Source organism: Vicugna pacos, chromosome 5 (genome assembly GCF_048564905.1).
Source record: "Vicugna pacos chromosome 5, VicPac4, whole genome shotgun sequence".
NCBI lineage: Eukaryota > Metazoa > Chordata > Mammalia > Artiodactyla > Camelidae > Vicugna > Vicugna pacos.
In genome coordinates this window covers 16,068,465-16,083,162 of record NC_132991.1, presented here as the reverse complement: position 1 = coordinate 16,083,162, position 14,698 = coordinate 16,068,465, and the positions used below count along the sequence as shown (strand labels likewise).

The 14,698-nt window shown below is 33.1% G+C and overlaps 1 protein-coding gene across 1 annotated transcript in view; it reads right to left on the bottom strand.

Annotated features, from left to right (window-relative positions):
- The window catches only part of RAB3GAP1 (RAB3 GTPase activating protein catalytic subunit 1), a 90,819-nt gene that overhangs the window by 30,076 nt on the left and 46,045 nt on the right, over positions 1-14,698 (bottom strand). Inside the window, exons 8-14 of the mRNA XM_072960901.1 lie at positions 13,877-13,976; positions 10,982-11,063; positions 7,210-7,278; positions 5,748-5,821; positions 3,591-3,683; positions 2,965-3,134; positions 1,008-1,097 (exon numbers count right to left, since the gene is read on the bottom strand). Coding sequence (XP_072817002.1) covers positions 1,008-1,097; positions 2,965-3,134; positions 3,591-3,683; positions 5,748-5,821; positions 7,210-7,278; positions 10,982-11,063; positions 13,877-13,976 — 678 coding nt within the window. The remainder of the gene's footprint in view (positions 1-1,007; positions 1,098-2,964; positions 3,135-3,590; positions 3,684-5,747; positions 5,822-7,209; positions 7,279-10,981; positions 11,064-13,876; positions 13,977-14,698) is intronic.

The window sequence follows — 14,698 nt, the reverse complement described above, 5'->3', positions numbered from 1 at the left end:
AACAGAAACAAAGCAAAACTTGTTAACAACATATTTACATGTATAATCAAAACTGTATGGGTAGAGACTTCAATATTAAAATTAATCTATCCTACCAAACTAGCTTTTATCAAAGGCCTATTATATTAGTGCCTAAATTGTTCTTAGGCAGTTTCAGTTTTTCAAGATTTCTACAGGGATGAAAAAGTGAGGCTATAGTTTAGTGAGAGTAAAGTTAGAGTTTTCAATTTCTTCTGTGGAATCTTTAAGATATATTCCAATTTTCATGTGTTGTTATAAAAATCTTTTAATTACAAATAAGTACACGCTTGTTGTCAAAACCAAAAACATAGAATCAGAGCTGTACAATCTGAAAATGTAAAGCCTCTGCTTTTCCTTCTCACTTCAAGAAATCACTTCCCAACAATAACTACTGTTAACAATTTGATACATCTCTACACCTGTCATTTACGCTCTCATTTCTCAATTTATCAAAGACTTGAAAAAGGAAAACATGAAAATTTTACTTCATTTTACACATGTTACTGCATTGAAGAATTTTCCACTCTGTCCAGTTGTGAGATAGAGAAGAATCTGTTGCAAAACATAAATTTGACGATTTATGAAAAGTCTAAAATGAAGGAAATCCTATCATTTTTTTTTATTGTTTCCAGAAAAGTTCTTCACCCAAAATATGTATGTATGCCAGTGTTCTACAGAAGGTCACTGTCTAAACGGAGGGCATGATCTCCACTCAAGTTTTTCTAAGGTGGTTTTTAAAATAAAAAGATTCTATTTCACAACAGTACAGAGAAAGCTTTACAGTAAGTACTAGAAAATACTCATGTTTTCTTCATCCAAGTTTTTGATAAATTGAGAAATGAAAGTTTAAATGACAGGTGTAGAGATATATCATACTGTTTACAGTAGTCACTGTTGTGAAGTACATTTCATGACTGTTTTTAGAAATATAGCAAAATCCCTAGAAATTCAATGCACTTAAAACATTTTAGTATTAATTCACTTACATATTCTTCACTCTCTGATGGCGGATTATTATTGTCTGTTGAAGATGCCCCATCTAATGATTTCTCAGAAGCAGCATCAGGGAATAAGAACTTACAGGGAAGAAACAAAATAATCACATTTTCAACTAAATTTCCTATTTTGTTGATCTTTGTAACTCATACAAACATCATTTGACTTCTAATGACTTTGCCTTTAAAACAAGGGGAATGTTCTTACTGTACTGGACAGTTGGGTCTACACTATCTCAAATGTTTTTTATTTTTCTTCAAAAATACAGTTTCAGTGACTAGCCAATTTTAAAATCAGATTTTTCTTAAATGTAAACATCTGGTTCTGTGAACTAAACAGAATGCAAAACCATAATCTGTTCACTATGATTTCAGGCTCATTTAAGGTCGTTAATTTTTTTTTAAGTGTTATTATTAAAAAGACAAAAACTATATAAGAAAAATTTTAAATACTCATATCCAAGAGCTGTAGAGACAGATCATCCACTGGTTTTCATATATGAAATGCTTAAAGTATGACATTAAAGACTCATAATTTTATGAGAAAGTGGGAAGCAGTCGACACCTATAATGACCAACACATCTTTTCCACATGGTTTCTGTTAACGTGTGTGAAGATGTATGTGAGGATATGGAGGGAGGGCAGGGGGCGGTGGTATGAGGGTGTATAGAATGGTTAAAAAAAAAAAAATACTGCAGTGCATATGACAACTGAGCTATATAACTGGAACAAAATTTCTAAGGACACATTTTTAAGAAGAGGCTTCCTCTACAGAAATCTATTTTCAATCCTTTCATCACTATTCTCCCCAAGTGTTTTGTGTTAGTGCTGACTTGTAATTCCTTTGCCACATATTACAGAACATGCTGAACAGATTTTTTTTAATGAGAAGCAACTACCAAGTGCCAACCCCCACTACCAGGCACATTTACAAACAGTATCCTAGTCTCATACCACTGTGTGAGCTATGTATCACTGCCCACATCTTACAAATATATGAATTAAAAATGTGCCTACAAGTCTTATTCAGATAAACAGCAAGGATAAGATTAACATAAAGGTTTTAAGACCTTATATTCTTTTCACTGCACTACTATTGAAGGTTTTTCCTGGAATGTCTTAACACACAAATTGCCAGAATTATGATTGTAACTACAATCATAGTAAGAATAGCTATCATTTAGCAAAGGCCTATTATATTCCACTGAATAGAATAGACTTTATCCTCACAAAAATCTCACAGGGTTTTGTAAGACTCACTTAGATGAGGAAACCGAAGTTAAATGGCCTGTTGAAAGTCACACAGCAAGTGAGGATTAAACCCTGGTGTGTCGGGCTCCTAGGCAGGGCCCACTGCACCATGCTATACCTACGAGACACCTTAGCCCCTCTAGTACTTGCTACGAAGCTTTCTCTGGACTGCTGTAAATGTAAGTTTTCAAAAATACCATTCTGTTCATGTCGACCTTCTGCTTAAACAGGCATTGAACTTTAAGATAAAAATCCAGTGTTTCAGCATGACAGTTTACCTCCTACTCTGCAGCCTCATCCCTGGCCACTCTCTGGGAAGTACCCTACGATATTCTAAAATGCTCAGTCAACATGCTTTCTCATGCCTCTGCTACTCCTCTGCTTCTAAAGCCTTCTTCCCTTTATGGTTTAGCTCAAGTGTCCCTCTTTATGAAGCCTTCCCTGATTCCCACTGAGCAGAGACAGATGCATTCTCTTCTGTGTTCTCACAGTTCCTCTGCCAGAATTCTCACATGAACCATGGTATTCTAACTACTGTTTACTTTCCTTCTTCACTCTAGACGGTACTCTAAACGTGGAGACTTTGTTTTACTTATTTTATATTCCCAATCCAGTGCCTGCCACCTAGGTGGGGTTAAATCTATAATGAGCAAATGAGTGTCACATGTAGACATATAAAATATTACATTCAGTTACCAAGAGAATAGTATTGAGGACATCATTATTCAGTGGTGATTCTTCTACACCTCTATGTTTTCTTATTTTCTTCTTCGCAGTGTGTACCATATTTGAAACTGATAATTTGTGTATTGGAACCGGTGCAGGCTCTGTCAACTTTGACAAAGCATGAGTTATATCAGCAATTTCTATAAAAAGAATAGAAATGAACACATATCACCAACCTCAGGAAGTTAAAGTGATGAGTAAACTGATGACTATACAGAATAGTTTAGTCACTCTTTTCACTCATTTTACATGGTCTCAAAATTATAAAATTTTAATACACATGTCCAGCTTTATATGGATGCATGACTGACAAAGGTATAAAATCCTTTCTGTCCTGGGGACTTCAAAAATAAACCTCTAAAACCCTGCTTTTCAAAGTATCTTACATTTTGATGCAAAGAACTTATTAATCACACTTAATGTTTTAAGCTCAGGGTATAGCCTAGAGAAAACGGTAGCTGTCTGGGTCAACAAAACTTGCTTCCTGAACATATTTCAAATGAGAAAATAGATGAAAAGTTGCCGGAAAATGTGCCAAAGAAAGAATCAAACATTTGAAAATAACTTTAAAAAAAAAAAGAAAAAAGGTAGGTTACCTCTCCCTTCTTCCTCAAATGTGGATCGTCCAAGAATCTCATCAGTTGACTCCTTTCGACGGCAAATTTTAAAAAATTCAGTGACAAAATCACCTAAATAGAAAAAAGGTTACTCATTTTTTAAACATAACTGAAAAAAATCAGTCCTATAAATGAATGTACACATCTTTTCACAAAAGCTATTAAGATATGGTAGAAAAAGAACCATTCAGTTTTTGAACCCAAGACAGATATTAATCCTATTTCAAAGGTAGCCTTGCTCTTACTTTCTATGTCCCAGGATGTTAGAACAGGTTTTCCTTAGAATTCCTCACAGAATGAAAGGAAAAGTAACTGAACCTAATAATATTAAGCACTTACTATTTGCCTGAATAAGACAAACAGTACCTATTCTCATTAAGGTGTATAATATTAAGAATATCACTATATATATGTAGTAGTCTTTTTTTCCTAGCTGCCACTCTACTAGAATTCTGAATCCATTAGAAAACAAAAATTAAAAAGAAATTCTAAAAAGAAAAAAAAATTTTAAGATACGTTTTTACAGGACTAAAAAATCATGCAGGATGACATTACTTCAGCTTCAGTTGCGTGTTAATGGTATACTTTGTTGTCATTATTATAAAATGGGGGGAAAGGTTTGGTATCTTTTAAAGAGCTCCTATGAGATATGTTTGCACAAAGAAATTAAAGCTTAATGAAAACTGTCAGTATTAAAATTATTAGACAATACAATGTATTAATTATATCTAAGTTTTAGAATTCACCAACTAGTTCTGAATAAACTCAGAACATTTTCTGGAGTTCTTCAGAAAAGTAGAAAAATCCTATAATCTAGTCATATAAGCACATAAAGCTAAAGAGGTAAGGTGAGATCATGGGACCGTAACTTAAAATGAGAATACTTTTAATTCTAAGGTCCTCTGTAATTATCACAGAAGTTAGTGCCTGAGGAAATAATTAAGTGAGTAAATTTAGTTATTGAGTACATCGATGATTAAACGAGAGACACTATTGAGTATTTACTATAGATAGGCACTGTGTTAAATGTAGTAACACATACACACATGTACATAATCTTATTTGATCCTCTCACTATGAAGTATGTACTATTGTTACATTTATTTTACTGACACTTGAAGAGATTATGAAACTTGCTCAAACTGATGGATCTAGGATTTGAAACAAAGTCCAAGAATTTTAGAGTTGGATGGAATCAACCCTCTACTATCTCCCTATACCCTAAGACAAATTCACTGATGACAGGAATTTTACTCTACATACATCTTTGTATATTTAATGAGCCCAAGAAAATAATGTTTTAGAGAAATGTATCGATACTGTCATCAATAAATATTTTAGTAACTCTGATCAGTTGAATGGTAATTCAACCGATTTAAGAGATTCTTGAAATAAATGTGGCATGAAAGAACACAGAAATGGGGAAAATACTTTCATGTGTACTAATTACAAGAGAGAAAAAGATGGAAAGAGGAGATAGGTTCAGAAGATTTCAAGAACAAGACATTATCTATGAAATGGGAAGGGAAAGATAATTCTAGACATGGGACATAATAATATGATCTGAATAGCAATGGGTATTTTTCTAAGTATTTCTATTTATGTTATTTCACTGAATTCTTCAAATATCCCTAGGAGGTATACCAAACTATTTACACTCTTTTCCTCTATCAGAAAATAGATTTGCAGATGAAGTTTGGCTCTACAGAAGCACTCTAATAAGATCATCAAATTCAGTGTTCCTTCCATCATATACTACAGGTCCAGAGAGATGGCAAAAGACAAAAAGGGTTCCACTAACTAACATGGAAGATGCAGAGTATGCCACAGAAGGAAAAACAAAGGACTGACAAAAGCATTAGGAGAATCAAACTCAGATCATGGGAAAATAAAAGAGAATTTTGAGGTGTAGATTGGTTAAAACTAAAAGACAAGAAAGAAAGTCTGCTAGTACTCTTCAAGAGTAACTAGAATGATTTTATTTTAAATAATGGCATTAACCAGGGAAGTCACAATGTAAAAAAAATTTAAAATATTTTTTAGAAAGGTGAAATGAAGTGTAAAGAATGCATTCAGCATTCCTGATCTGGATAGACAGATTCGTGGTATTTCAGGAAAGGAATATGAGTATCTTACCTAGCAAACACTGAGGATTATCAGCTTTTCGCACTCTAACAGACCAATGGGGAGCCTGAATAGGGTCCAAATCACTAAAATGCAAAACAATAAACACAAGATCCTAATTATAGCAAACTGAAAGACTCATAAATTTATCAAAATGCAATCTAATGAAAACATGATATACAAGGATAAGCAATCCATTTTGCTTCCCTTAAATTTATTATTCAGAGGCATAAGGTCATTTGGAGAAGCTTAAAAAAATGAAATCTTAAGAAATCAAAGTTCTCAAAAAAGCACAAAAGGGAAAACCAAAATCAAAACAAAGTAATCAAAAAAACAAAAATGATTCTAAACATGCAGTGTACACTGATAATCTAATGAGAGAAATACATTTTAGGAATAAAAACGAAATGAGAAATAAGCATGAATGAATAAATCTTTTTTATTATGCTATTTATTAATTTAAAAAACTACAAAAATTTACACAAGATCAAAAGTGCCCTATTTCCTCAATTAGATTATGGTGCAGTTAATGGAATACTATGTAGCAATTTAAAAATTGACAAGATAGAGCTACACTTATTAAATAAATGAATAAAGAAAATTAATACATAAATTTAAACTTTAAAAAGATACACTCCCAAAATGTCAACTGGTTATTTTTAAATAACAAAATTGTAGTCTTTACTTTCTTCTTTATACCTATTTAAATTATCTGATTAAGAAAGCTTATGTTACTTTTACCATCAGAAAATCTAACACATTCATTTTAATTATGAAAAAGTCTTCACTCACTGTTGTGCAACAAGCATAAGAAGCTACTAAAATTATGTTCCTCTTTCTTCACATTCTTCCTGGATAGTGCTCATTGTAATTTTTAACTTTTCCTGTGCAATTTTCCATTGCATAGGAGTATATCACATGGACTTTTTGTTACTTATGACATTTAATGATCAAATATTATTCCCACATGTTTTAATGACCATCATCTCTTCAAAGCCTTTCAAATGCTTCTTACTAGCTAAGAAAAGTTCCAACAGAATTATGCACTGAATCCCAAACTGCTTAGACACAAACTTGCTAAAACCAAGTAAGATTCAGATTGCTCATTATCCCTGAACTAAGGATCATATCCTCAGAGTCTGAAGCTTAAAATACATCTCTAATACCTATCAATCAATCTAAAAAGTGATCTTTAAAAACAGAAAAAAAAAAACCAACCTTATCAAAAACTGATACAATGAAAAACAAAAATTGCTAACCACTTAGTTAACTTATTTTACTGAAATTTGTGAATCTCAATGTACTACTCTTCATTTTGGTCTCTCTCTCTCTCTGTCTGTTTTGTTTTGTTTTTTTCCTTTTTCAAATAGAGGTACTGGGAATTGAACTAAGCACCTTTTGCATGCTCAGCATGTGCTCTACTAACTGAGCTCTACCCCCTAACCCCTCAATGTACTACTCTTAACATACTTACGAATAAACATCATTATCCACAATGATACCTTCAGTCAGGTGAGGCCATGTAGTTGCTAAATGGAGCTCACTAAAATAAATAAAACATAAAATATATCCATAAGCTTTACTGTATATATACCCTCTGAGTCAACAAATCTACTTCTAGAATTGTATCCTACATAAATAACCAGAGATGTACATATAAATAAGTTAAAAGTGGTCATTATTCATAATACAGTAAAACTGTAAGCACCTGGTTAAGCAATTAGCAGCACATTCATACAATGTCAATGTCTGCAAGAAAAAAACATGCTATATATAATAATAGCCAAAAATTACAAGTAAACCAAATGTCTATCAGCTGATGAAAGGATAAATAAAATGTGGAACTATTCCATAAAATGGAATATTATATAGCCATAAAAAGCAATAATGTACTGATTCATGCTACAATATGAATGAATCTCTAAAATATGCTAAGTGAAAGAAGCCAGACACACAAGGTCACATATGATATAACCTAGTCTACATGAAATGTCCAGAGTAGGCAAATCCATAGAGGCAAAAAGTAGATTAGTTTTTGTCTACAGCTAGAGGGCCTGGGGAGAGCAGGAGGTAAGGGGTTTCTTATGGGGTAATGAAAGTGTTCTAGAACTACACACTGATGATGGTTGCATAACTCTATAAACACTAAAAACAATGGATTGTATAATGTAAAATTGTGAGTTTTATGATACGTAAATTATATCTCAATTTTGAAAATATTATGTTAAAGATGAGGGGTTGGCATACTTTTTCTACAAAGGACCAGAGAGTAAGTATTTTAGGCTTTTTATGGGCCATGTAGTTTCTTTCATATCCTTGTTTTTTGGTTTTTTTTTTTAAACCTTTAAACATGTGAAAACCATTTTTAGCTCATTAGCTGTAGAAAAACAGGCTACTGGCCAGATTTGGTCTACAGATCATAGTTTGCTGACCTCTTACTATAGACAAACATTAAATTTCAGAAAGTCTTCATGTAAAATTATAAAATAAAAAACGAGCCATAAAAATGTACAGGATTGCATATATTTATAAAATATACAAAAATATTGTGCAAGAAGAGTTAACATAGCAGGCCCAAAGAAAGGATTACTTGTAAGGTTGGCCTCTGGCTTGGCATCTGGGAACTAGAATTTTGGGAGGTTCCTACCATTTCCTGGTAAGAGTAGCTCACTGTGCCCAAATTACCTGTGCAAATAATATGGTTTATGCAAACATCTGGTCTTCTTCCAGTGCCTGCTAGGCAGAGGGTACCTACGTGACCAGTTTCTGATTAAAACCCCCCCGGACTGTGTCTCTAATTAGGGTCCCTGGCAGACAGACCTTCATATATGTTGTCACAGGTCACTGCTGGGAGAATTAAATGTGTCCTCTGTGACTACACTGGGAGAGGAAGCATGTCCTTGGTTTGCTCTGGACCTCACCATATGTGCCTTTTCCCTTTGCTGATTTTGGCATTATATCCTTTCGCTGTAATAGATCGTAGCCATGAGCACAACGATATGCTGAGTTCTGTGAGTCTTCCTAGCATATCAACCTTGGGGTGATGTTGGGGAGCCTTGTTGCATATATATATATATATGCATATGTACACAAATACACCTAATTCAAGTATATGAGAAATGGCTGGAAACACATACCTAGCTGTTGTCAGCAATCACCTATAAGTAGGGGGGATTATGAATTTAGTGATTTTTTTTTCCTGTCTAGATTCTGAATCCACTTCTTAAGTTTGGAGAGTACAGAAGCCAAAAAGGCCAGTTACTTCACTTCTCTGATCTTTGGTGATGCTCTACTAACTGGCAACTCCAGTCTGAGACTGCATTTTTAAGTACAGTTTAGAATTCACTGTGGGAGCAGGGCCAGCACTCCACAACAATGCACTGTAACCTTGGCTGTGAACCAGACAACGAGGCACCCTTGGCTCAAGCCTATTTTCTAAGCCAGGTTCTACAATGGTACCAATTAAACCTTTGAATTTGAGTTACCAAATAACTTCCCAATGAATCAGTTTTTCACTTGAATTGGTCAGAGTTGACCACTACAGTTCTCAACTAAACAATCTTCACTACTTAACATGATTTTTGCCCCTTTTCACATGTTTTCTAAATGTTCTCCACTGAGTGTGAATTTATTATTCATAATAAAACTAATTTTTAAGGTAAAAAAAGCACAAACAGTATGAATATCAGAGTACATGAATGATTAGAGGTTTAAAACTATATGCTCCTGAATAATTTTAGTCATCCACCTCAGATTCAGTTCCTACGCTTTTATGACTATGTCTTCTCTACTCCCTCTAACTGCAGAAAAGTTTCTTTGACAAGGAAAAAAGACGCTGAAAAAAGCCTCTTCATTTCCTCTTCCACTACCAAACATGACTTTTCAAAAGCGTAGAGCCCATAACATACGTTAATCACTGTTTGATTTAAACGGTCCACCATATGCACCATATTACTCCTAACTTATCTTTGTGTTCTTCTCAACCACTTGTTCCTTTGTTCAATTCTCATCATGATACAAATTAGGAAGAAATACTTATAACTAAAACCTTCAAATTTCTACCAAGTCAATTTATTTCTCTCCCCCTAAAATTTTCTCTAAGTAAAATCTAAATAAATGAACCCGTTGGACAGCCACAAATGTATCTGTAATCCACCCGGTACCATTTCCCCCTTGTTCACCACATTCCCGCCATGATGGCCACCTTCTATTTCCTTTAGTCAACTTGCCAAGCTCTTTCCTGCATCAAGGCACTTTGCACAGGATCCTCCTTCCACCTGGGATGGTCATTTCCTCACTCTTTGCCTGCCTGAGTCCTCCCCTAATTGAGACAGAATAAATATCACTTCCTTTAAGAACACTACTGATGGCATAACAATCTAAACTAGCTTCTCATATTACTGTCATTACATACTCTATACTATACTCTTCCTTCAAATTATCCTACATTTAATTAGACTGTAAATGCCAAGAAGGCAGACACTGTCTATTTCACTTACTTTTGTATCTTCCTTATTTAGAATAGTGCCTGGCACATATAATAAGAATCAATTAAAAAAGATACACTTTATAGTCTCTCTTAAGTGACCTTAAGTTAAAAGTATTATTTCTACCTCTATGTGACAATATTAAAATATATGTATACACGGGAGTATTTTTTAAACAACCAAATAGTTTAACAAATGAGATATTTTCTATATCAGCACTGTTTATTAGTTTCCAAATATTCTGCCATCAGTGACTAAATTTTCCAACCCCTACACTTTCTTGTGAAACATCTACTTTTAATATTCAGCAATTCTTTCAGAAAAGCAAGTGGGTAATCTATGAGGTCACCTTTGTGTCATTTACTGAAGTCTTAATTTGTGTACTTTGAAAAAGGGGCCAGGAAAAATGCAAACAGTTGTTAATTCTGGGTCATGGCCACATGAAAGTTTGTTGTATACGATACTGTCTGTGCTTTTCAATATTTAAAATGTTTCCCTCAAAGAAGACCAAGAATCACTTCCACAAGGAATAATCAATAAATGGTATTATATGCATTTTATATACTACTTTAAACCCTCTTTTACTTAAGTTACAGAGAAAAAAATTAAAAGGTGAACAGATTGTTAGATGTAGGTCTTTGTTTTCAGTACCATATTCATTCCAGGAGGCTGCATTATTACAAAGTACAGTAAAATCAGTATCAATAATAATCTTAAAAGTAAAGTCCCATAATTCAAATGTTACATTGAAATTCTCACCTAATAGGATCTTCACAGGCACCAAATGGTAACTTGCCAAACTCCAGGCCTCCAACTTCTCCTCCTACAAGGGCATCTATATCTAAACAAACAAACAAAAAACTTTCCATCAGTTATCCAAAAATGGCGAAATAACAATTTAATCTAGTTAGATCAGCCCTTTGGGAGAATATAGATTTAAAAGTGTCAGCATTAAGACACATATAGCAAGTATGAACAAGCCATCAGATATTAAAGACTTCCCTCAAGAACATTATATAGCAGGGGGAGAGATATAGCTCAAGAGGTAGAGTGTTGCACAAGGTCCTGGGTTCAATCCCCGGCACCTTCTCTAAAATTAAATAAAATAAATAAATTACTCCCCCAAAAAGTAAATTTAAAAAAAAAAAAGTTACAGTAAAAAGCACAACTCCTATTTGTACAGTGCTGCATTCAAGCCATGCATTCTATTCTAACTTTTTTTGAACATATATTTATTTTGTATTAATGGAGGTACTGGAGATTGAACCCAGGACCTCAGCCATGCTAAGGATACGCTCTACCACTAAGCTATTCCCACCCCTAGGCCATGCATTCTAAATTTTATCCTTCTGAAACAGCCCTTAAATATTACCCAAGAGAACATTATTCCCATACATCTTTTTTCATTTTCTAAGAATATGATTAATATCATCTGAAAGAAAGATGATCTATTAAAAAACTTTCTCATCAACCTACATTCATCAGTTTTGCTGTCAATTTCTGAGTAGACCAAATTAGTCATCATTAATAAAACTTTATTTCAGCCGACAGTACATGGAAATATTTAAAGTTCAGGAGAGAATTTCTTTTCCATTATGAATAGTTTCTGAGATTAGAGGAGAATTTAGAGGTTAAATCACCCTCCTCAGTTCCACCTGTCTTGAAGAAGTAATAAACACTTCGAAGAGACATTGAAAAGATTTATTTCTCTTTGAAATAATACAGATGGTTGTTTTTAATTATTCAAACTACACTGGGAATTTCTAAAATTAAAATCTACTGTTGAGTTATGAACACTCCACGATTTGCTAAAATCATGTTTAATAATTATCTATACCCTAACTAAATTATTAAAATTAGTCATTAAATATGGCTCAATTACTTGATTCAGTAAATTTTCTCAAGTCAATTCATTCCATTTTTCCAACTAAAGAATGCTCACAATAAAGATCATAATGACTAGCTTTATTATAAGATGTGAATTAAGAGCTTCAAGATTTATAATAAGCACATTCCGTAAATCAGTAAGTTGAAAATTATTACTATTAACTGTACAAAACTTTTAGTTGAATTAAAAGTTGAAAAGCAACACTGTCGAATGAAAGGATGATGGGTCCTGGTAAATGCAAACTTTATCATTTGGTGACCATGTGACCTTGGGCCAGTTATTTTTGATCTCTAAGAATGATAGTGATACTTGTCTCACAGGTAAACAAGAATTACATGAAATAGTATATAAAAGGTCAACCACAGTGTCTGGCTCATGTTACATGCTCAGTCCTATCCCTTTATAAGAGAAAATATTAAAAAGTTAAATGGCCTTCAATCCACTGAGGAAGGTTAATATTCTGATCCCTATTAAAAAAAACTGGCGACAGAACACTAACAAAGGCCTTACTGGCAATCAGAATTTTATTAAGATTCTGGCTCTTGGACTTCTTAGATCATCAACAGACCATACCATCTTGGGAAATCTTTAAAATTGACTAATAATAGTGGCCTTTGAAAAAAGGAAAAAGAGGGTAGGAATTAAAACTTCAAAATTAGAAGCCAGCTATAAATTGTCTAGTGGTTATCGTTGTCTGGGAACTAGAAATACCAAAACAAATATTTGAGTCTTCTAATATAAATCTCAGCTTAGCTTTTATTTCCCTCTGCTGTAGTTTAGATGCAGTTCTTTTATTACATTATTCAGCGGTATATAAAATAACACAGTAGTGGTATATATAATCACCAAAAGCTATATGTACTACATTAATTTTAGTATCATCCCAAGACTACCAATTTATTACTTTCACTTTTATAAACAAATCAACCATTTGGAACAAAAATAAATAGTAAAGAATATTACTTTACTCTATTTCTCTTTGAGGCAGGCAGAATAAAAAATGTATTCAGGCTAATAAAATCCTTGTAACTATTTATAAATTTGTATTAAATTTTTTATTAGCTATACTTAAATATAATTACACTTATATGTGACAGAAACACCTAGGAACCAAAATCTCACTTAATTAGGCTCACTAGGCTGAGCTTTTCTAGAACTTAGATAACGTCTGTTCATATCTGTGTTCCTGGCAGAGACTGGCCTATTATAGGCTAATAATTAATGATTGTTAAATGAATCAGTATATCAATGGTTAAGTAGGTAAAGTGATTTTAATGACATTTTTTATAAAATGCAAGTTAAAGTAAAATATTCTACAGCTCTTCCCGTAAGTATATGTATATATACCCTTTTTTTACTTAGCCATCTTCTTCAAACTCTACTCTCTATAAGGTTCTGTGTATGTCTATTCTCAGCCTACGAGAGTTACTTCTCTTATTATATTCTGAAAGCAGGCATTTTAACCATTCATTACATACTAATTTGTAGCACATGATGTTCCATTGCAGGGGGATGCTTTATAAATAATATTAGCTTTCAAAGACAGATTGTCAAATATATAGTAATGCTGTCTCTAGAGCACCCTACAGAGCTTTTTTAAGAGAAAAAAGTGATAACGACAATGAAATGAGCAATATTACATTTTAAATGAGTTACAAATATTTCAAGTTTAAAATGCTTGAAATACACTGTTAAATAATTTAATTTCCAAATATATTTTCTCCATTTATATTCAATTTGTTAAATATAGCTCTAAATTATCTCACCTGGAGGTTGCTGAGGCCAAAAATACTGCTGCCAATCTTGAAGTACATAGGTGAACCGTATAGCAATACTGACTGGAGGCAAAGGAGTCAAAGGACATCCCTAGGAAATGAATGCAAAGATAATGCCATGTAAATGTTAAGCACCCTTGCTCTATGTAAATAACACAACCCAATTTCAAACTACTGGAATGGATAAATGACTACCTTTATGAAATATGGATTTTCAGATTATAGTGTTAGATATGGTACACATACTCTAGCCATGAAAAACATACGATATTCCAGCCATTAAAAAGGAAAACTAAGTTGCTGAAGTTATTAAAGCCAAAGGTCCAGAATTTAGGAAATCATTTTCACGGGAGAAATTCTCACAGCCTAGAAGTTCAAGAGATGAATCAATGCCAGAGAGCAAATTACACTGAAACAAAATTTTAAACTGTTACCTGGCAAAGATATATGAAGTTCTATTACACAAAATGCTCTTTCAAAATATCTTAAAACAATTTTAATTATACAAATATAATTTCTTACTATTCTTTTCAGCAATGGTGAATGTGAAAAACATGCGATTCATTTTTTAAATACGGTAAAACTATCATATAAAGTATAAGACTAGGTTTGGGGAGATGACGTCTTTTCTTTTAAATAAAAATAAACTCAAATTAAAGCCAGTCTTGAATATTTAACCAGAATTTTAGACTAAGACAAATGGCCCCTCATGCAAAATGGTTTATATAAATGAATCAGAAAATTTAGATCTTTACCTTCATTAAATATTACAAAAATTAATATCATCCAAACATCTCACGATCTCAGCTTCCC